Genomic DNA, 25,296 nt, shown 5'->3' with positions numbered 1-25,296 from the left:
AAACTATATATTCCCTAAAAACACACCGATTGAAGGTTTAAAAGACTTGCCTTTCTCGGTGGACCACTGCAACCACAACATGAACACACAAGTTTCTCTACCTTTTCTCATATCAGATATGTCTTGGGATGGGTGCTGCACAATGGGCAACCTGGAACGAGAAAGAAAACACCCCCAAAAAATAAATAACGCCAACTAGTTCTGAGCACATAGAGACCACATGTACATGGTATGTCAGTGTTACAGGGACACAAGACACCTACAACTCATTACAGTTGAAAGTGGTTTTAACAATTTTTAAAGTTGAACCAGGAAGGTGCACTTCATGATTCTGAGGGTAAAACTACCCATAAATATCCCATGGAAGCACATAGCCTGAGGATTTCATAGACACTCCTTTTGATGTGCCCCAGCGCAAACACACATCTAACAGGAACATAGAATATGAAGGGTTTTTCTCTACCTTTTTACATACCAGGCAAGTCCGGGGATGGATGTGGCACCCTAGGCTACCTGAAACAACAACATTTAAACAACAAACATTTAATCTGCTGCTTCTCTTGTGAACATACATTCCACACGTGTGGTATGTCAGCTTTACAGTTACAAGGGACCCTCAAATCATGAGCAAGCAAAGTGGTTTCAACAGTTCAACCAGAAAGGTGCAGCACATGATTTTGGGGTAAAACTACCACTTGATATTAAACTATATATTTTATGAAAGCAGTTACAACAACTTCCATTCTTCTGGGAAGGCTTACACAAGATTTTGGAGTGTTTGTGTGGGAATTTTTGTCCATTTATCCAATAGAGCATTTGTGAGGCCAGGCACTGATGTTAGACAAGAAGGGCTGGGTCACAAACTCCGTTTCAGTTCATGAGGTTGAGGTCAGGGCTCTATGTTGGCCAGTCAAGTTCTTCCACACCAAACTCATCCAACCATGTGTTTATGAAACATGCTTTGTGTACTGGGGCACAGTCATGCTGTGTCAAGCACCTACCAGGTGGCATTTTCCTGCTGCACCTCTAAGAAGAGGAGGGAAGGAGTATGCTGCAGCGTGTTGATCCGTCCCACAAAGACGCCGGTTCTCTCCTCCTACTCCCTGTTCTTCACTCCCTACTATCTTGCAGGGAGCTGGTGTGGGCTGCCCCAGTCAAGTACTGCTGCCAGCAGGAGGGGACGCTTCCATGCACGGAGACATTGCCCCATCCCTTCAGCTTCTATGCCAGAGTGCAAGGGGGTGGGACCTCTGACATCACTATTGGCAACGCTTCAAAAGAATGAGTCTTATGTTGGAACTCAGGTGTCTAGTTACTCTGTGTGGGGTCCTGCATGTCCCTGTGTCTGGTTTGCATACTTTTTACCTTTTGACCTACTGGCTTCTGACCCCTGCTTGTTTCCTGCTTACCACTTACTGTGGGAAGACTGATATGGACTTCTCTATTTGTCTGCTGCCTGCCACTTACCTTTGGAATTGTAATTTTTTTTACAGTTTATTGGACTCCTTTCTTTACCCTGCCCTAAGGGGAGCTTAACATGCTGGAATAGAAAAGGGCCTTCCCCAACTGTTGTAAGCATAGCAGTGTCTAAAATGTCTTGGTATGCTGAAGCATTAAGATTTGAATTCACTGAGCGATCCATAATTAAGAGGTGTATCCCAATACTTTTGTCCATATATTGTGTGTCCTCTAGGGCAATAAGGCTCAGAAACATTGACTCCTATCAAACAGTGATTTATTTTCAACTGCTCAAAAGAAACACCCCAAAACAAAATCATAAAAGAAACAAACCTAGCTCCCAATTGGCCCTCTCTATTTATTCTATGCTGGCCCAGACTGACTAGCTTAAACACCCACTAACTAGACCTCCCATCCAGACCCAGCTAAGCCAGGCTCTGGAGATCCTCCCCCAGACAATAGACAAAAAGTCCAGGCAGGTATTGGCTCAGGGTTAGTCTTCTTCAGGGCCTCTCCTTGCCCTGGGAGTACTGGGGAACTTTCTCTTCCTACAAAAGTCCTGCTTGATGCAGGCTCCATAGGAATCCTGGACCGGATCCTACAGACCTCTAGCCTCTTGGCCATCATAGGTTTTCCACTGCAAGGGGGAATGGAGCATTGGCCTACCCTGTTCTCCAATTGCTCCACTTCAGGGACCGATATGTATAACCTTGTATAGCACCTGCGCCCAAATTCCAAACAAATAATCTACCTGGGGTTCAGAGCTGTAGCTAGCTCCTTTTGGGCCCGAGGCAAGAATGGAAAATGGTTCCCTCCCAGCTTTTTTGTCAAATTTTTTTACAGAGGCTATTTTATTTATACTGCCTTTACTCACACCTGCCCATAAACACACATATACACATACACAGCCCTTACACACGTCTGTCCACACAAACTTGCCCATAAACACACACATATACAAATAGACTGCCCTTACACAAGACTGTCCACACCCCTGCCTTTACACACACCTGTCCATAAACACACATATACACATACACTGCCCTTCCACACGACTGCCCATATACACTGCCTTTACACATACTTTCCCATAAACACACATATACACATATACTCCCCTTACACACGCCTGTCCACACACACTTGCCCATAAACACGCATATAAACATACACTGCCCTTACACACACCTGCCCATACACATGTATATACACATACACTGTCCTTACACAAAACTGCTCATATACAATCCCTTTACACACACCTGCCCATAAACACACATACACTGCCCTTATACATGACTGTCCATGCACACTGCTTTTACACATATACTGCCCCTACACACAGGTGCCCATTAACACACTTATACACATACACTGCCTTTACACACACCTGCCCATAAACACACATACACACTGCCTTTACACACACCTTCCCATAAACACACACACATACACATACACTGCCCTTACACAACCCTGCTTTTACACACACACACCAGCTTACAAACACACAATTACCTACACTGCTCGTACATACACCTGCCCATACACGAGCTTACAAACACACACATATATACACATACACTGCCCTGACCCCCCTTTGTCCCCATTTCTTACCTTTCTCATCTTTCATCCTCCACCTTCCATTCAATTTTTGGAGCGCGAGGTCTGTCACTCATATATACACATATATATATAGACACTATATGACCAAACCATATATGGACATGCCTCCTAATTACTGTATAAAATCAAAGCATGTCATCACCATAGACAAACACTGGCAGTAGAATGGGTTGCACTGAAAAGCTCAGTGAATTTAAATGTGGCACTAGAATGACATCTTTGCTACAAGTCTGCCCTGTTAGATCTGCCCCAGTCCACTGTAACCATTACTACTGTGAATAGGAAGCATCTAATGGTAACAGCAGCTTAGTCACAAAGTAGCAGACCAGGCTCCCTCTCAGTGCAGGAGTGCATAGTGCTGAAACGTGTACCCTGTGCACTCTAGCATCACTCACTACAGAGTTCCAAAATGTCTCTGGATGCAACATCAACATAAGCTCTGTTTGTCTAGAGCTTCACAAAATGAGTTTCTATGGCTGAGCAGTTTTACAGAAGCTGATGTACAACCTCATGTAGGTGTGATGGTCAAGGGTCTACCTTACTTTTTAATCATATAGCTCATCAGTTTCTCTATTACTTTCTTTTATGCTTGGGTTTTAGAGTTTCTTGGGTACTATACGGGGGCATGACTTTCTACACAAAACAGAGATTGTTCTTTGGCCCCCTAGTTGTTTTATTCAGTGGATTTGCATCATAGTAACCACAAGAAAGCCCGCAAACACTCTGCTGAAGACAAGCAGACTAAGGACATGGATTACTGGAACCATGTCCTGTGGTCCAATGAGACCAAGATAAACTTATTTGGTTCAGATGGTGTTAAGCGTGTGTAGCGGCAACCAGGTGAGGAGTACAAAGACAAGTCTTGCCTACAGTCAAGCATGTTGGTGGGAGTGTCATGGTCTTGGCCTGCATGAGTGCTGCTGGCACTGGGGTGCTACAGTTCATTGAGGGAACCATGAATGGGAACATGTACTGTGACATACTGAAGCAGAGCATGATCCCCTCCCTTCGGAAACTGGGCCACAGGGCATTATTCCAACATGATAATGACCCAAAACACATCTCCAAGACGACCACTGCCTTGCTAAAGAAGCTGAGGGTAAAGGTGATGGACTGGCCAAGCATGTCTCCAGACCTAAACCCTATTGAGCATCTGTGGGGCATCCTCAAACGGAAGTTGGGGAGGGCAAGGTCTCTAACATCCACCAGCTCTGTGATGTCATCATGGAGGAGTGGAAGAGGACTCCAGTGGCAACCTGTGAAGCTCTGTTGAACTCCATGCCCAAGAGGGTTAAGGCAGTGCTAGAAAATAATGGTGGCCACACAAAATATTGACACCGTGGGCCCAATTTGGACATTTCCACTTAGGGGTGTACTTCCTTGGACCACTTTTGATAGGTACTGACCAGGAACACCCCACAAGAGCTCCAGTCGTCTAGCCATCACAATTTGGCCCTTGTCAGAGTCGCTCAGATCCTTACGCTTACCCATTTTCCTGCTTCTAACACATCAACTTTGATGACGAACTGTTCACTTGCTGACAAATTTATCCCACCCACTGACAGGTGCCATGATAACAAGATTATCAGTGTTATTCACTTCACCTGTCCGTGGGCATAATGTTATGACTGATTGGTGTATATTCGAATTAAACATCTAGTGCTAACCTACAATACCTTCCCAATGAGTTCTTAACAGACAAAAGTTGCAGCTCTGTAGCCAATTGTTGTACCTGCATGTATGCATAGTCACAGATATTACTACAATTATTCCATCAAAATCCATTAACATGAATGCTAGATGTCAAAATGTACTCTGAGAGGAACTGTAGCATCTCTTAATTCATGTGGGAAGGGCTTGTTTTGTGCAGGAAAGTTCATCAAATCCAGGTATACCACAAAACTTTCATGACCATGCTTACAATGCTTACAAAAAAAATATAAAAATAATATACAGAAACTACACAAGTTGTGTAATTAAAACAAAGACTTTGATATTTACAACTTACAGGTGGTAACAACTTGTTATAGTTCCAGACACTTATAGGAGTCACCCTCTCATGAATTGTTTAAAGGCTCCTTAGAGCACATAGGGCCTTTAGTTCATTTAATCTCATTACTTAGTAGTGCCACATTGTTGCTGTAATATTGTATAAATTAATACATTTTTCTTTATAAGTGCAGGGAGAAATTAAAGAGATATTCTCTACGTTTAACGTTCAGGTAGGTGATTACTGAAGTGTATATTTCCCATGCTTGGTGTAATTGTGTTAATAGAACTAAGATTACATTTATTATACAGTGTTGGAGAAAATCACACTAAATCTCTTTAATAAAGAGATTTATTCAGGAAGAAAGTGAACTAGAAAATAAATGCAGTACATTTTCACAACACTGCTCATGGTTGCCTACTGGATACAAATACCTGCAAAATAAGGAATATAATACTGGCTGGTAGTTAAAAAAAAAGAAAAAAGATACATTTTCACATAGCACTGCAAGAAACTCAGTTGTTAGTATTAAGAGTGGCACATGAGGTTTCATACAAAATGGCACATCATCTTCACTCACTCTCTCTGGTACTGGCCCATACTCAATATATTTTTTAATGAACATTGTGGGTCTGCTGTTTAACAATTTTAATTGATTAAAGGTAATGTATTCATAGACATCTACATGGTAGGGCAAACTAAACATTTTCTTGCAAAGCTAGACAGAGACTTCTGTATTGCTGGTGCTTCTGGATCCTCACATAATCCAGTTCAGGATTTAAACAGTATATCAAAATAATAGGTTCAACTAAAATTCCTACTTATTACCTAAATTTTGGTTCACATTTCCAATATTTATTTGAAGCAAAAATTATGCATCTAATAGAAACAGACATGGGCACAACAAGTAAAAACAACATGTAAAGTGTGGTAACATCTCTGGTCTGACTGATGTAGGCAAAATAATTATAAAAAATGCAATAAAGGGAAGCCCTGGAGTGAGGAAACTTGGAAGGGTCAGCATGACTGTGGACAGGAATGATCAAACCTGTTTCCTTCCAATGGACCATGATGCCCTCATGAGAAGGGTCTGATTGTGGGAGGAAAGTTGGTAGCCTTTAAAAAGAGGGGAACAGAAGGAACACTTCCTTTTCAGCAATATAGAAGATGCAGCAGTTCTGAGCAAGGGCCTGCTGCATCATCAAGGCATTTTTAGAAGTGATACAGGTGGCTGTAGGGATAATTAGCTGCACAAGTGGATTTGGCTGCAGCTCAAAGACAGCCCAGGGCTAAGGTTTCCTACCCTCCATGGCAATCAAGTTTGGAGCCTTCAGTGTAGGCTTGGAATCTTGCCTGGAAATGGAGGGTAGCAGGGGCGGTAGCTGTGGGTGGAAGGGATGAACCTTCTTAAAATGCAATGATGGACAATGGAAGTGCATGTGTCGTACATGTGAAAAGGGTACCAAGCCTGAGGCCAGGTCAGCTAGGGAAGATGGTGTGTTGGTTGAATATGTACCCAGATCAGGGTGTAGCTGAACTGTTTTATGAGGTTTTCAGAGTGTTTTGTGGGGAAGGTTTATCTGGAGGTTCCCGGAATCCTAAGACAGTGTTGTCCCACCATGACCATTTGCCAAAAGACAAATTCGCAGCTCCCCAGAGTGATATGGCCAGCTATTTTGACAAGATGGAGTTTATTTATTTGACAAAGGTATGGACATTTGGTCCATCGATTCATCTCAGGATTGAAAAAGCAATGGAGGGGCGAATAATATGCAAGGAAGTTGCATATATTGGCTGTGGTGGTTTGGTGGTGTTACTTAGTTGCTGGTATAGTGCAGAAGTAAGCCATTGGTAATATGGTATGACTTATGGTGCTCAGGGCCTGCAGGCTGAAGTGCAGGGCACTGCCTTGGCCATGAGCTCATGTTTAAAGTGGGCACAGCTGAAAGTTGGGGCTTAAACCAATACTGGCCATGGTGTTTCACATTGCAAATGCTTAATGGTTAATTACATGAATTTGTATATGGAGGTTTAAGAGAAATAATGTGAAATGAATCATAAATTGTAAAACATGTTATGTAAACATTTGAGACGTTTGTATAACCAGTTATACTAACATGTATTGATTGTCAAGCACAAGTAAAGTGTCACAGAGTGTTTACTTTATAGGCATTATACTGTGGTCATACATGAACCACAGTAGAAGTGAACTGAAGTTTAAACTCATGACTGAGTCTGCGTTTTTATTTGTAACCCGAGATGGCCAAAATGTACAGTATTAATTTAAAGTGTAATGATTTGTATGATTGTATTTGTTTATACTGAGACTCTTCAAAGTACCGTATTTGCTCGATTATAAGACAAGGTTTTTTTCAGAGCAAATGCTCTTATAATCAGACCTCAAATAGGTCTGACTATGAGACTAAGATCCAGATCCCCCGCAGCGCTACAGGGGACCTGGATCCTCCTGTCTAATGCCCCCCCCAAACTTACCAGTGCTTCGGACTCCCCGGTGTGTAGCAGGGGCAGCGTGTAGACGTCTACGAGATTCACGTAGACAACTTCCTCTGCAGCCGGAAGGAGGTGCGGTTAGCAGCGGGGGTGGTCTGCGTCCATCGTGCAGACCTTCCCCAGCTGTCAGTGAGGAGAGTTCCCCGCACCGGTAAGTTTGGGGGGGTGTTAAATGGGGGGCATAAGGCATTTCTGTAGGCAGAGTGAAATACCTTTTAACCCCCTTAATGCCACTCTGCCTCCAGAAATGCTTTTTAACCCTCTATACGCCACTCTGCCTCCTGAAATGCCCTATATCTCCCTATATGCCACTCTGCCCCATAATATGCCTTTTAACCCCCTAAATGCCAGAGTGGCAAATAGGGGGTCAAAAGGCATATCATGGGACAGAGTGGCACATAGGGGGTCAAAAGGCATATCATGGGGCACAGTGGCATATAGAGGGTTAAAAGGCATATCATGGGGCACAGTGGTATTCAGAGGGTTAAAAGGCATATCATGGGGCACAGTGGCATATAGGGGATATAAGGCATTTCTGGGGCAGAGTGGCAAGCCTGGGGGCAGATGTGCATAACTGGGGGGGCAGGTTAGAAAATAAATGGAAATAAAAACAAAATATTTTTCTCAATCAGCTTTTATTTAAAAAAAAAATAGTTTACATAGTTTACACAAATTAACATTTACTGGTAAAACTTTTTTCCTATAGGGTCGTCTTATATTCAGGCTTTTTCTTTTTTTCCTAAATTAATATTCATATTTGGGGGGTCGTTTTTTAATCCGGTCGTTTTATAATCAAGCAAATACGGTATTACTACTTCCATCAAACTACCTTCTTTCCTAATGTATTAAATTAATAGAATTTTATAGGCCACTATACTTTTTACTTAACCACACTTATTGTACTTTGCCATTATCAAACTATAAAGTACTAAATTATCATGGAAATAGTTATCTACAGTCAAATATGGATTTGATTTAGCAAACAGTGGTTGTAGGATAGAATGGTTAAGAGGCCACATTTAATCACATGGATTAATTAAGCATTAAGCATAATGAACATCAGTTAGTTTTTCGTCAAAAAAGGCAGTGTTGGTTTTGAATAATGCATAGTTAAACTGAAAGTCATGGTCTTCCCTGTGAAATTTATAGCTCAATTTATATAGCTCAATTAACCACAACAGCAACTCTCTTCCATGTTGCCCATAAACTGTACTGTTAAAAGGCTAAGAAACATGAAAAAATGTCTAAAATCTCTCTAAAAAAATATGAGAATCTCATGCAAGCCTTCTCTGAACACCATTAATGAGGCACCCATGTGGCAAGTGGGGCCTAAGGTTTGGTCAGAACCTGCAAATAGGCACAGCAAAAAAAATATACAAAAAGGGCAGCACATAAAAAGCATAAAAGGCACATGCATTTAATTTTTTTATATTTATAGCAATAGGCTTTGTAGATGGGGGTTGTCTGTGAGCAATACACACTGTAGATACATGTGAAGTAAGTGCAATGTAATGAAATTGAATAAATTTTCTAAGACCAACATTTTTATAGCAGCTCGGCACAAGTAAAAATACATCACTATTGCCGTTTCACTCATATACAGCTATAATGCTAAAGAACTAAAACGGCATTGACTCGATAACTAAAGTACAACACAACCCTGGAATAGGCTCTTACAAATTATATTTATATCAAAATCAACTCTATATTCCCTTTCTGCATCTCGTGCAACATTTTCTATGCAGTAATCAAAACATTAGGAATTGTAATGTTTAATCTTTTGTGTACTAATAAAAACTTTACAAAACACATTTGCAGTTGTTTATTATTGGTATAAGCACCTATCCAATTCTAAAGGCTGACAGTTACTGCTACTATGTTATGCTTAAAGCTTTCCCTCTCTTTGCTACAACAAAAACACAACCAAAAGCATCTAGGTGGAGATGAGGCAGGGTATAGCTTTATAGCATAACCCTAGAGGCTTTCGTATGTGCCAATGGCACAATAGCTCCTAAAAGGAAATCTGAACAGTGCAAAGGTAAATTGATCCGTCAGTCTTTCAAAACTGCACTACAATTTAACTTATCTTAAAAGCTAGAAAGGTGTGGATACAATGGAAAATACATAGTAAAATAATAAATGAATACATACAAATATCTAAATGAGGCTCACTATAAACTCCAGGGAAACCTGGGTGTTGCCTGTAGTCCAGTAGGCAAGTCTAAAGATGATTATGCATAACTAAACATTGATTAAAATCTACTTTTCTTACAGACTATGCTAGGATGGAGCCAGACATCCATGGGCTGCTTTGGTTTGTATAACGGGCCAGTAAACAAATACCACATGTAAATTGAGGCAGTATGTATCATAAAAGGGAGTTACTATTATCATAACAATATAACAATAGTAGAAGGCCCCTTTTGATGAGTGTGGATAAGTGTTGTGCAGTACTGGCCTATGTCGATATAACTACAAAACAGTTTCAACTTCTCCAAATTATTAAAAACCAAATTCAATATTTATCTGACTCACCATTTTGTACTTGCTGCTTGCTTTCAGCTTCTCCTCCCTTGTCCAGTCGGTTCTCACTTTCTCCTGAAGGATCATCACGTCTGTTTACATTAGGTAATCGTGTCCCATTTACATTTCCCTGACTAGATTCAGTAAGTTTGCTTTCACCACAATTTTCATCTTTCTTTGTTTCATGCTTGGATGTTAACATTTTTTCATTTTTATCACATTCCTCATTGCTAGTATCTTCTTTTTCACGTGGGACATGCTCTTCTGCTTCCTTTTTAGCCTTTTCTTCTGCATCTGTTTAGAGGAAAGTATTTAATATCGTATTGGGTTCATTTGCTTTGTGCAATATTGGTATTCAAAATGTTTAAAGTCAATTTTTTATTAAAAGGAGTTATATAATAATGTTCATGGGTCACCAAAAAAAAAAACTTAAATTAGGAATGCAACAAAAAGTTTAACATAAGCAGTTTTGGGGTATTTATCAATAGTGCTAATGGGGAAGAAAATTCTTGTATGACAAGAAGGCCAAGGCAACAGAAAATTTGGCCTAAGAAGAATCCCAGTTTGTTAATTCACATGAATTCTTTTCCTGGGGTGCTTACAAAAGGTTAATTAGAGCTGACTATACCAAACTTGGGGCTAATTTTTCCCCAATCTGCTCCTTAATCATTTCAATGGATATTCAACCTTCTGTTAAAATGAATCACACTCTCTAATTACCATATTTGCTTGATTATAAGACGACCCCCCCAATCTGAATATTACCGTATTTGCTCGATTATAAGACGTGGTTTTTTTCAGAGCAAATGCTCTGAAAAATACCCCTCGTCTTCTAATCGGGGTCGTCTTCTAATCAGACCTCAAATAGAGGTCTGATTAGGAGACTAAGATCCAGATCCCCCGCACCGCTGCTGTGTGTGTGTGTGTTAGTTAAATGGTGGTATAGGGTGTGTGTGTGTTAAATGTTAAATGGGGGCATAGGGCATTTCTGGAGTGGCGTTAAGGGGGCATTTAATAGAGCACTCTGCCTCCTGAAATGCCTTATACCTCCCTATATGCCACTCTGCCCCATAATATGCCTTTTAACTCCCTAAATGGCAGAGTGGCATATAGGGGTATAAGGCATTTCTGGAGGCAGAGTGCTCTATACAATGCCTTTTAACTCCCTTAATGCCACTCTGCCTCCTGAAATGCCTTATACCTCCCTATATGCCACTCTGCCCCATAATATGCATTTTAACCCCCTAAATGCCAGAATGGGATATAGGGGTATAAGGCATTTCTGGAGGCAGAGTGGCACATAGGGGGTCAAAAGGCATACCATGGGGCACAGTGGCATATAGAGGGTTAAAAGGCATATCATGGGCCACAGTGCCATATTGGAGTGGCAAGCCTGGGGGCAGATGTGCGTAACTGGGGGACAGGTTGGAAAATACAAGAAATAAAAACAAAAAAAATATTTTTCTCAATCATAGCTTTTATTAAAAAAAATTGTTTACATGAATTAACATTTACTGGTAAAACTTTTTTCCTTTGGGGTCGTCTTATATTCAGGCTTTTTCTTTTTTTCCTAAGTTAATATTCAGATTTTGGGGGGTCGTCTTATAATCAGGGTCGTCTTATAATCAAGCAAATACGGTAATTTAGGAAAAAAAAGATAAAGCCGGAATATAAGACTACTCTATAGGAAAAAGGTTTTACTAGTAAATATTAATTCATGTAAACTATTTATACCCTCCTATATGCCACTTTGTCCCATGGCATTTCAGGAGGTAGTGTGGCATATAGGAGGTTAAAAGGCATATCATGGGGCATTCTGCCTCCAGAAAAGCCTTATGCCCCCCATATAACCGTCCCCCCCCCCGAATTACCAGTGTTTCTGACTCCCTGGTGTCTAGTGGGGGCAGCGGGTGGAGGCCGGCGTTAGTTCCCACGGGGCTTCTATGACTGAGCACCAGAAGGTCATGTGACGCCGGTGTTCCGTCATAGAAGCCCCGGCGGAAGTGCCAGCAGCAGTGGGGGTTGTCTGCGTCCATCGCGCAGACGTTCGCCGGCTGCCAGAGAGGAGAATTCCCGGCAGCGATGTGGGGAATTCTCCTCTCTGGCAGCCGGGGAAGGTCTGCGCGATGCGCTCAGTGATAGAAGCCGGCAGCAGTGGAGGTTACCAGACGGGAGGCTCCAGGTCCCCTGCAGCGCTGCGGGGGATCTGGCTCTTAGTCTCATAGTCAGACTTCTATTTGAGGTCTGATTATAAGACGAGGGGTATTTTTCAGAGCATTTTCTCTGAAAAAAACTCTGTCTTATAATCGAGCAAATACGGTATGCTAAACTTAACAACAGCAAGGAGTACAAGCTGCCATGATTCCTGTTTTAGTTTAGTGAAAACAGAAACCGTTTCACAGTATACCACAATTGAATTTAGCCCAAAGGCACCAGACACCATACAAGCAACTTAAGTAACAATTTAAAATATACAAATAATCAATTAGCTATTTAATCTAAACATAGTAGTTGTTGGTCTTTATCAAGCTGAAAATTATTATAAAGCTTAATGTGCGCAAACTTATATCTACAATTTATATCTGTAAAACTGATTTTTTTGAAATCTATTTTTTAAAATATATGAATATGGTTTAAAGCTCAACTTGCCCCCCCCCTAAAAAAACAAAAGAACTCTCTGGTTGTTAGTTAACAACGTACAAAATAATGTGTGTATAAACAGCAGAAAATGTTCGATATTATCCTTGATAAATATTTATCATAACATCTATTTATATATACTCTTCTAAATGTCACAAAGTCACATAAAAATCCAAGTCACCTAAAACAAAATTATCTGTGTGTTCCATTAAAATCATTGGGTACTTGTATGACAGATGCCTGGAGACTTCCTAGGCCTGTGGCTTTTTCCGTTGGAAGCATGTAATCGTTTTACCCGTTTGCAGGGTAATTTTAAATAGGGAGGACCACTTTGGGTACCAGTCTCATCTCACAAATTAATCCAGATTTCATAAATCTTGTTGACTCACTGCATTCAATACACTTGGCTAGTATCAATATGTTTATGTTCCTAATGTGAGGAACATGCAGTTCTATGTAAATATTTGTAAATAAAAAGATAGCACTTAGTAGTGACTCAATTAAGTGTATCCTTAAATAATGGAAAGTCTACGTTTCCATTTAGAGCAATGTGGTTAACTCATTTGGTCAGTCACTCCATAGAATTTTTAGGGTGGGCTATTAAAAGGTAAATATTTCAAGAGTATTAGGGTCAGCTCTCTCCAGGTATGTGTACATCTTTAAGTTACCTTTTGCTGCCTGTGCCTTCCATTTTTCTCTGTTCTGTTGTACAACTTCATACCAAGAACATCTAAAACTTTTGAAATCCACAGTGAGGATAGAACAATTTAAAGAGGCACTTCCTTCTGATCCAGTGCTCTTCACACTTGACCTTTTTACTTCTGAGGGGGTGATGCTGTTCAAACTGGGAAAAAAAGTCAAGACATATATTATTAAATTTGGCTTGTATACATCCGCTAAGTGATACGTATCATGTAATTCCATGATGCTGATTCATTCATGTACATTTGCATACAAATGTGAGTACTAATTTAATTATGTCTATATGTCTGTTTAAGCCCAGTGTAATAATTATTAGTTATAATTATAAATAAAAAAATAACTGCCAAAAAGACCCCCAAATAAGTAAAAAAAAGGTGAAAAAACATTAAATAGGTGCCAGCATTGCAAGTGGTATATATAAAACACAGTAGAAAGGGTTTTAAACATAAACCTTGCAAGGCTCACACATTTTAATTTTAAAATCAATTAAATTCAAGCTACCTCTTCATTAAGTATGCTGTACTGTAACTGTAATCTACAAATGAAAGGTTTTTTTTTACCATTTTAATGGTGCACTAAATTAGTTTAGCTTTGTCTACAAATTCCTAGATCTATTTTGTGTCCCATTCTTTCTACTATATCGGTCTCTTGCTTGTTATCAGTGCCCTGACTCATCCATTGAGCTCAGTAAGACATACAGCTAAACATAAGTGCTGTACTATTGTGGGGGTTAGGAGATCAATTTATACCACAAAAAAAAAATTAAAAAAATGGCAGCACCAAACAAAGTATTTCAGGAATCAAGTTACACAAAATGATACATCATGCATTACTTGTACATGTTTGTTCTACACAGACACACAGTGCAGTGTTACTTTTGTCTGTTTCTATGTGCTGTTGTTTAGGGCATATTGTATGTCTATTAAAATACATAAAATGCAAGACTTGCAGAAATCATAGCCTCAATGTGTAATAAACATTGTTCTATGTATTGCCTGATTCATATTCTGAGAGAAATATTTAAACTATGTGTCATGCAATATCTTTCCATGTTTCATGTGTTGCGTCAAGACTGTGCTACAGTCCACAAATAGTAATACATAAAAGCAAACCTTTGCTTTGATCCATTATTGAACACGCTCTTCTCTATGTAGTAATTAACTTACCTAGAACGTCTAAAGCCTGTGAGCCCAGACCGTGAGGCTTCATCAATAAGTGGAATTACAATCTTCTCTGTCATGTCAGTCAACACAGTGAATGTGGGCTCCACAATAAAATCAATAAAACCTAGGCAACAGAATTATTTATGATAAAGTCAATAATATTTTTTAAAAATTCCATCTGTTACTTGATGAAATTACAGCAGTGAATCGTGCATTTGGTGGCATAGAAAAAAAAATTCTGTTCAGAGCAAAAACATTACATGTGTTGCCCCAAACCTGATCCAGGGTCAAATTTCAAAATTAAACATGCTCATGACAGAATACTTTCACTTTAACAGAAGTCTTACATTTTGTCATTAAGAAGTTATGAGACTACTTAATCATGAAGTCATAAATATGACACCCATAAGACTGAAGGGTTCTTTTCTATTGTCAGATACAATTCTAAATTTGCCAACGTGAACTTAGTGATTAGTCATTGCGGGTGAAAAAACTGCGTATTCCTTTTTTCTTCCTGGATGGACCCTAAACAGGGTCACCTTTACGCCTCAGAAGTTAGTAGGAACGATTTATTGCCACACACCCTAAAAAAGATGGCATTGTTTTGTAAAGGATATTTGCCAGTAGTTACAAAGGCTAGAGACACTATAGGTGGTATTGTACTGTTGCAAAAATCTAAATTTGGTTTCTTGATCTTGTGACTCAGTATATTACAGCAAAGGAAACCCATGATTGATTACTTAAGTTGTGGATATGATTTAGGGATAATGTAGACAGTGCTCGATCTTACACTTCTTTTCAGAAACATGATTAAAATAATAGTTCTTATCAACTTTTCTGCTCTAAAGGTGAGTAAATTGCTGTGTTAAGTTTGCATAGATGTGCAGGGGACTGACACCTCCTGGCAGGTAAAGCTGAGTACCCTCCACTAGCCGCTTGCCCTACCTTCCTATAATTAATATACGGTACATTCAAGCACACACTCACTCTAATACACATACACTCAAATGCTTATAGGCACACACTCATACACACAATACTTTCACGCTCACATGCACTACACTTTCAAGGAACACAATTAGAAACTATAGGGTTCTGCTGAATGTATCAGCATCAGTACATCTGCCACAAGGTCCTGTCGGACTGCTGTGACTACCCTAACAGTCTTGGATCCTTCATCACTGCCCGCACACTATCTTATGGCGGGCAGGGATCCTTCGGTGTCCTAGATCGGTCACTCGTTGAGTGCTGGCTGTCAGAGAATCCTCTACCCTGCCGCCTGGCATTACAAATGCACACACATATGCCAGCAGAGGCTTTCTCTTTAGCGGCTGCATTCAATTTTGGTGGGAGCTATCTCTGGGGTTCCCATGACATTATTAAATATCCTGCCCTGATGCTTTCTGTTGGGTGCTCAGCTGTCTCAACTCTGTGTGTTGTTCCACCAGCCCCAGTCCACTGAGTCCTGCACCTGTTCATAGTTCTTTACCCCTCCTCCCCTGGCTCATGTACTCCTTGTCGCTGCTGTTTTGGTTCTGATCCAGGACTTGCTGTTTGAGTACGTTTTTAAATCTGACCTATGATACTCTGCTAACCTGTTGCTGACCTCAGCCTGCCTCTGACTCTGCAGGGAGGGGGTAAGGAAGGATGAGAAATGTTCAGGTCTGTAGGACATGTTTGTAAAAAAATTTTAAAATATTTTTAAAACTTAAGAAGCATTTTATAAAAATGTCAATACAATATACTAACTGCATTTTTGCACAGTCAGTTCATTTTTTTCCATTAAATATTAAACGTTACAAATCATTTTACTTCTATTAAGGGTAATTGAGCTTTCTGTGTGCCTTTAAAGATTTCTAGATCGCATAGCTGCGCATTAGCCACTAGATGGCGACAAATAACAAGACAACTTATAAGATAAAGAATCACAACACACTGATGCACAGTAATAAATAATCAAATAACTTGTTTATGTAACATCTTAATGACAAGGGTATTTATCACTAGACTTATGCATCACATTTGTACAAATTGCAAATTTACAGAGTTTTGGTAAATTTTATATGCCATAGCTGCGCTTTTGCCACTAGATGGTGGCAAATAACAAGACAACTTGTAAGATAAAGACGCACAACACGCACTGTTGCACATTAACAAATAATCAAATAACTTGTTTATTTAACATCTTACTGACAAGGGTACTGCCACTCGGCTTGATCATTCGGATTCTTATGAATTACAAAGTTACCAAATTTTGGTAAATTTTGCGATTCGTACAAAGCCAAGAAAACAAGGCCATACCCTCCAATAATCAGATGAAAAGGAAGCAAAACGCTCAGAATTTCCATCCAAAATAAACTCTCTAAATGTTTCCCTACCTTCTATGCTGACCACTTCTGCGTGACCATCTTTTTCTATTTCATCTTCTACCTTCTTTCTTTAATTTTTTACCTTCTCTTCTATCTTCAATCTTCTATGTTCGTCTGGACATAACCTGAAGGGAACTTCCATGAAAATGATGGCACTTGTGGTGCCATCCTCTCCTCGATCACCCAATTGGGGGAGAGAATGTGACTGAAAGCGCCATTATTTTGCCCTAATTTTGAACTGAGGGCAACATGATATCACTTGCGGTGACGTCCTCTCCCTGATCATCCAATCGAGGGAGAGGACATCACTGAAAGCGTCAGCATTTAGCCCTAACTTGAATTTAGCGCTGCCATCGGGTTGTATCCGCAGAGGAAAATTGAAGATAGAAGAGAGCAGAGAAAATAGAAGGTGGTTGGCAGAAACTGAAGTGGTCAGCAGAGAAGGTAGGGAAACATTTAGAGAGCATGAGAGTGAATGAGAATATAAAAGAGTGAGCGAATCTGGGCACCGGGCAACAAATTTTGTTCCCAAATTAAAAATGCACCCTCATTTTCGGCATAACTGAATGGGCAGGGAACAAATTTTGTTGCCCAAAAAACCGATTGGGCCTAAAAACTAACCAAAAATGTGTCTGAATCATTTTTGGCTCATTAGCACATGTCTATTTACCACCCTGACAGGATCCTCCAGAGAAGGTAGGGAAACATTTAGAGAGCATGAGAGTGGATGAGAATATGAAAGAGTGAGTAAATCTAAGGGACCGGGCAACAAATTTTGTTCCCAAATTAAAAATGTACCCTAATTTTCCGCATAACTGAATGGGCAGGGAACACATTTTGTTGCCCAAAAAACTGATTGGGCCTAAAAACTAACCAAAATGTGTCTGAATCATTTTTGGCTCATTAGCTCATGTCTATTTACCACCCTGACAGGATCCTTTTACAATTTTAACCATATGTTTATTTTGATACAATTTTTGTAAGTATGATACATTATTTAGAATAAAATAATGCATTATTCTTAAAAAAAAAAAAACTTTTACACATGCAAACCTAGTCTGCATATGCTTCCTGATGTTAGACTCAGATCTTTATCAGCGGTTGATCTTGTCGGATAGCTTTATGCCTATCTCATGCACAAGTCAATTCTCTTTAATGGGATGCTTTTCCATTAATCTACCCCAAACTCAGTTAAATATTCCAAAACAATCACCAATTTATGTTTGGAAACCTTTCTTGGATAAAGTAGGTACACTCCATACACACCACAAAGTTTTTTTTTTCACTTTAAGTCCAAACTTTACAGACCTTAAGTATCTCTCTTATTACCAGTCAGAACCTCTGAACTGGAGTTTGGGCATTAACCAGTAATGTCTGAGCTTGTGCCGAACCTCATTATACTTTTACATACCAAAATATTTTTTGCTTATTTTTTAAAATTATTAATTATGCGTTTAGCCTTATCACTAAAAGATGCAAAAATGAATACAAATAGTTTAGCAGACTTTATTTGCTTTATGAGATTATAGGAAACAATGTTAAATTAATAATATCATGCTTGAAACAATAGCATCTAATTTCAATGCAAGCAAAAGTATTATTATTATCTTTCATTTACATAGTGCCAATAATTTATGCAGCACTGAATACAATACATATATTCAAGGGGTATGACAAGACTAGAATTGAAAGACTAAGACACAACGATACATTAGGTGGAGAGAGCCCTGCTCGCAAGCTTACAGTAAGTAAGATTTAGTCTCACCTATTTGGGATTGAGCAACCATTGTTGAATTGCGGTCACACAGTGGAGAGAAAGGAAGGCCAAGTTCTGCTTCTTTGTCACCCTGAAATAATAGTAAAGTGCATAATTAATTGATGTATACATTTAATTTAAGACAAGCTATATTATATAGCAATGGTGAATTTAACATTCACTTTTACTTACAGATTGCTGGAGTACATTTCCAATAACTAATATATAGGTGTTGCCATTTGCTGTCTCATTAAATAATATTTCATTGACTAACACAATACAAAAGTGTAGTATGTTAGAAAGGATTCACTACTGTAAGGTTTCTATGTTTTCTTTATTGTGTATGACTATGGTACCCAGTGTTTGTCAGAAGCTTACTGCTGTTTGTTTTAGCATTGCCCCTGTGGTTTTAACCTTAGGTGGTTCTTAGTAAATACCTGTAAAAACAACAGTTATGTAATAATGTATATCTGTGTTCCTTATTTGAAACTCTTCGACATAATGCCAGATATTGTGTAGCTGAGGTTGCATGTCATCTGGAGGTTCTAATTAGCAGTGTTAAGGACACTGATATAATGACTGTGATAAAGAATACTGCCTGTTGAATGATGACAAGACTGAAGAGATGGTATGTGACTGGATAGAGGCCAATACTAATCTTAACGTTAGTGAGAAGTCTTACATTTTGCAGTGCTCAAACCTAGATATCAGCTAAAATTAACTAAAAAACAGAGGCAGGTCTTTGCTTGAAGAGACACAAAGAAAATTTGCCAAACACTAACTTACGTTCTGCAAAGACAGACGCAAACCAGTTTCACAATGAACACCTCTTGTTGCCTCTAAATCAACTTTATACATGGATCCCTTAGAGCTCACGTCTGCTGTGAAGAATTCCTCCTATACTACTACAAAATCAAATTACATTTTTTTTTAAATGACTAAAGAAAAGTTACCCTTATCCCTCCAAAAATGACCCCATCCCACTGTACTCGAGTTAATGGGGGTCCTGTCAGCCCCGTTTTATTTAATTTATTGATTTTACTATGGGTGTGGGTGTTCATTCTTTTTAAGTGTTGTAGCAAGGGTTGTACATGACTGTTAATACTAAATTGTGCATGCAAGATGTTTAATACACATATTGTTCCCTGAACCTCACAGAATTTAAAGTTGTATGCCTTTTCACATTTGTGTATTAGTGAATATGCAAGTGTGTGGTCAGTCAAGTTAACACCTAACTTGACTTAGCACTCAGCTTTATATATTCAAAGGACCCAGATGTCATCGTATCTATTTTGCTTTCGACATTTATGACCTTGGCTTTCTGTCTTGCCATTGACATATGGGGCAGTCCTCAATCACCAAATACCTAAGACGTAACTCACAGGATTCTGGTGTTACTGAGATTTAAAAATATTCAATGCGCTTAAGCCCAAGGAGTAAAGTAACATAAACTACCAGTGATTTGCTTTTTCCGGTCTGGCTCCTGCAACTCCAGAATCACCATCTTCTCGTGCCAAATCAGATTTCTTTGTAGTACATGATTGTAAATAAGCCTTGGTATCCAAGTTATCAATAGGTATCTACTAATGTATAATATATCCTATGCCACATATGGGCTCAGTCAAGCCAAATTATAGGTGAAATAAAAAATAACACAAAACCTATGCCTATATGGTGGCACAAAAGAACATCTTGCATGCATGTAACTATTGACATTTATTCTCATTCTGGTGATCTGTCAAACAATTAGCAGCAATCAAAACCAAAAGGTATTAAGGAGCTTGGTTCGGTTTAGTTTTAAGACAGTTAAAAAAAAAATATATATCTGCCACCTAGCCTTGAAAAAACGTTGATATCGCAAAGCATGATTAGTGCTGTGACAGATTGCAGACATGATTATCCTGGCAACCTGTGTCATCCGTACACATGTACCCAATGATATGAAAGTGGGTGGGACATCTACCAATATATTAATGTCTAGTTTTAGCATAAACATAACACCAGTCAAAAACTACTACATTACAAGCTTTTTTTTAAATTAGGAAAAAAAACATTTACATTATTAAGGCAATATTTTATTTCTTAATATTCACATACATAGTTATATCTGGATTCCCTAGTAATAAAATGTTCTTTGTATTGTTGAAAGCACTGAGTGAATGATATTCTAAGATTCCTTTCCAGCCTTAGCATGAGAAAGGAACACATTTTTCATCTTTCTTCCCACACTTGTAATCTAGTTGCAAAGTAGAACATAATCAAAAATGTACATTGATCTTATACATGAGATTTCTTATTTTTGAAGCATTACTTTTGCGATTTATTTTTCTTTTGTCATCAGTGACCTTGGAAGTTGTAAAGTAGATTGAACATCATTATTTCAAGTTCATACTATTTGAGCATCAAATTGACTAAGCAGTTGATCACTGACTGCACCTTTGCCTTCTATAGAACACCCAAGGGACACCATAAAATATGTTCATAGGAACAGAATGTACTCACAACACAATGTTTCCTATGTTAGGGACATATTCATGAGGTTAGATAGAGAAATGTCACACCTAATATATTATGCAGCTTTAGGAAAACTGAATATTACAGTACTGTGACTATTTACCTTATCCATTTTGTTTTTATTATAATTAATTAACTTTTTGTGTGTATACCCAGTCTCCAAAGGGAGGGGATCATGCTCTGCTTCAGTATGTCACAGTACATGTTGGCATTCATGGTTCCCTCAATGAACTGTAACTCCCCAGTGCCAGCAGCACTCATGCAGGCCCAGACCATGACACTCCCACCACCGTGCTTGACTGTAGGCAATACACACTTGTCGCTGTCCTTACCTGGTTGCCGCAACACACACTTGACACCATCTGAACCAAATAAGTTTATCTTGGTCTCATCAGACCACAGGACATGGTTCCAGTAATCCATGTCCTTAGTCTGCTTGTCCTTAGCAAACTGTTTGCGGGCTTTCTTGTGCATCATCTTTAGAAGAGGCTTCCTTCTGGGACGACAGCCATGCAGACCAATTTGATGCAGTGTGCGGCATATGGTTTGAGCACTGACAGGCTAAGCCTCTACCCCATCAACCTCTGCAGCAATGCTGGCAGCACTCATACGTCTATTTCCCAAAGACAACCTCTGGATATGACCCACTGTGCTACAGCTCAGTTTCAGGGTCTTGGCAATCTTCTTATAGCCTAGGCCATCTTTATGTAGAGCAACAATTCTTTTTTTGAGATCCTCAGAGAGTTCTTTGCCATGAGGTGCCATGTTGAACTTCCAGTGACCATTATGAGGGAGTGTGAGAGCGATAACACCAAATTTAACACATCTGCTTCCCATTCCCACTGAGACCAGGCCCAGACTGGCCATCTGGCACACCGGGCATTTGCCCGGTGGGCCGGGCGGCCCAGGGCCAGATTAACCTGAGGGCTGATGGAGCAGCAGCTCCAGGCCCCTACCATAAAATAGGCCCAGTCAGGCACCTGCCCCTTAAGGCCGCAGGTATTACTACCGGGCCCGCCACTCTAGGGGGCCCGGGCACCCCCCACGATCACTTCCACAGGGGCCTGCTACTTACCTGGTAGATGCGCGCAAGCAGCGTCTCTTCTACCGCCAGAGGGACGCAGGAATCCAACGAAGTCACGTTACGTACATCACGTACGTCACATGACCCTGCTGCGCGTCTGCTTCCCCTGTGCAGTAGAACAGGTTGTTCGCAGAAGACTGCGAGCGGCACATACATCTTCAGTTCAGGTAAGGGGGTGGGGGAGGCTGTATGAAGGAGTATGTGAGATTGAGTGAGTGAGTGAGTGGTTCAGTTGGGGTGGTCTGAGGTCCGAGTTTCTTCCCTGCTGTGTTGTGCTGTGAGTCTGTGACTGACAGACTCACTCGTTGTGAGGGTGATCTCACAAGCCAAGGCCCAAGTAGTACCACACTGCTACTAGTTCTTTTTCTAAGTACCAACTAAATGGTCAAAGATCAGTTACTCTTTTGAATCTTTCATTAAAATTATAGCATTTTATAAATTGCATGACGTTATGATTAATTTATTATATATTTATGTAATGATAATTGATTACAGTGACAACAGCATGCTGAAATATAACTAATAGACAACAATAAATGGTATATTAAATTTGTCAGAATTTGGTTTAACAAAAAATAAATAAATAAAAATGGCCTGCTCAGTCTTAAATGCCCGGGCCTATTTTTTGTCCTAGCCCGGGCTTGCCTGAGACCTTGTAACACTAATAAATCACATGACACCGGGGAGGGGAAATGGCTACTTGAGCCCAATTTGTACATTTCCACTTAGGGTGTACTCACTTTTGTTGCCAAGGTTTAGACATTAATGGCTGTGTGTTGAGTTATTTTGAGGGGACAGCAAATTTACACTGTTATATAGGCTGTACACTCACTACTTTAAATTGTAGCAGAGTGTCATTTCTTCAGTGTTGTCACATGAAAAGATATAATAAAATATTTACAAAAATGTGAGGGGTGTACTTACTTTTGTGGGATACTGTGTATATATAGTAATAAAATAATATATTTTATAAAATATATCAAGTAATGTAATTATATACTAATAATAAAATATACTAAAACAATAACCGTTTAGTCACTAAATCAACACAGAAAATTATTTCTTGACGGGATATTTTGATACATAAATTAATAACATTATTTAGGTAAGTGATTGTTGCTATTAGTATACAGCAAGAGAGAAATGCTCTTTTGTATTTAGTGTGTGGTGTGCACAGCCAGTGAGGAGGACAGCAGTCACAATTGAGAACCATTGTTTACATATATGTTTTCTTTTCTTATCCTTTATATGGTTTGTAACTGTATAACAAGTATGACATAAAGTAGAATAACTGTCATGTGTAAAATACAGAAGCTCTAAAGGCATAAAAATTCAGATTACCATGTTTCTGCTAAAATAATAATGACCAATAAGTTAGATTGGGTTGGCAAAAATGTGGGATTCCTTGACGTAGTAGCGGGCTATGCAGTATATAGCCATATAGTGTGACATAATCCCCAATAGTTATGCCTTAGATATGTGGTGTTTGAATGGTATATGCGCTGAATTCTTGCTTTGTTTTGTGCACTTAATGCAAATAACGTCGCTCAGCACTCCAGTAGTTAAGTGAGGTGTATTTAATTCAGCAACAAGGGCAACATTTCGATCTTACGGCTTTTATCGAGCCATGTAAAGACCGTAAGGTCGAAACGTTGCCCTTGTTGCTGAATTAAATACTTAACTACTGGAGCGCTGAGCGACTTTATTTGTGATATTTTGGAGTGCTGGTGAAGCCCAGTTCAAGCACAAGAAATATTGTGCTGTTCACAATTTCTACATTGGTATACATTCTACTGCAACCTGAGAATCTGAATGTATACGCGTTTTATGTGTTTTTGGTTTTGCCCTGTGCGTATTTGCATGTTCTGACCAAACCTTAGGGTTGAGCAGCCCCACCTGCCACACAAGTACCTCATTAATGGTGTCCACAGAATGACAGTGTTCCTTGGTAAGCTATATAGCCGTGGAAAATGACACAGGACTCGCCAAACTTGGGGTACTTTGACATAATAGCGAGCTTAGCAATATATGGCCATATAGTATGACACAATGCCCAATATTTATGCCTTAGAAAAATATGTTGTTTTATTCTTGCTTTGTTTTATGTAAACTTAGTTATAACGTTTTCATGAATGCTTGGCATAATAGACAAGTTGGATTTTTATGTTTACACAAGAATCCTGATCTATTTGTTAAGGTGGGAAGGGAGGATTTATGTAATAGGTCTGTGGGTTTAAATTCCGACCAAAAAAAAAAAACAAGCAATCACTGTTATGTTGTAATTATTATATACTTGGCATATGATAAAGACCAATTTATAAAATGTTTGGAGCATATTAAAGGTTACTGGCTTTATTCATGGTATAAAAAGCTATTGTCTTGTTAGACCTAAACGTTATTGTAACAATTAAATATGCAAGTATTTTGGTTATATCCCTTTTAATTGTATTTTTTTTAATTATATTTTGTTTTTAATGCATTCATTGCTGTGTATTTGTTTAGCTGGTGTGAGACTGTGAACCCCAGGGAGTTGATTGACATGGCACCTGGGTACAGCTGCTATGCAGATCATACATATGGGTACCTGGGGTAGAGCAATTGGAGAGCAGGGTGAGCCAATGCTCCCCCATTCTGTGGAAAATCCATGCCGGCTTTTCCGAGTGGCTAGAAGTCTGCAGGATCCGGGATTCTTATGGGGCCGGCATCAGGCACAGGTGCTGGGCATTAAAACCGTTGGGGGAAGAGAAAGTTCCCTGCACACCCAGGGGAAGGAGAGGCCCTGAAGACGACTATCCCTGAGCCAAGTGAGGCAATACCTGCCTGACCTTTTGTGTGTTGTCTGGGGGAGGTTTTCCAGAGCCTGGCTTAGCTGGGTCTGACTCGGGGGTCGAGTTAGAGGGTAATTAGGCTGGTCAATTGGGAGCTAGGTTTTCTTTTTATGATTTGTTTTTTATTTGAGC

At 39.5% G+C, this 25,296-nt stretch overlaps 1 protein-coding gene across 4 annotated transcripts in view; it reads right to left on the bottom strand.

Moving 5' to 3' along the window:
• The window catches only part of PDE1C (phosphodiesterase 1C), a 350,923-nt gene that overhangs the window by 25,650 nt on the left and 299,977 nt on the right, over positions 1-25,296 (bottom strand). For all 4 annotated transcript variants that reach the window (XM_053466975.1, XM_053466974.1, XM_053466978.1 and 1 more), the window contains 4 exons: positions 18,748-18,829; positions 14,617-14,737; positions 13,417-13,592; positions 10,121-10,402 (listed from right to left, as the gene is read on the bottom strand). In XM_053466975.1, the coding sequence (XP_053322950.1) occupies positions 10,121-10,402; positions 13,417-13,592; positions 14,617-14,737; positions 18,748-18,829 (661 nt within the window). The remainder of the gene's footprint in view (positions 1-10,120; positions 10,403-13,416; positions 13,593-14,616; positions 14,738-18,747; positions 18,830-25,296) is intronic.

Source organism: Spea bombifrons, chromosome 5 (genome assembly GCF_027358695.1).
Source record: "Spea bombifrons isolate aSpeBom1 chromosome 5, aSpeBom1.2.pri, whole genome shotgun sequence".
In the NCBI taxonomy this organism is placed as follows: Eukaryota; Metazoa; Chordata; class Amphibia; order Anura; family Pelobatidae; genus Spea; species Spea bombifrons.
Note: the sequence above shows the minus strand (reverse complement) of the source record. Positions and strands in the feature narration are given on the sequence as shown.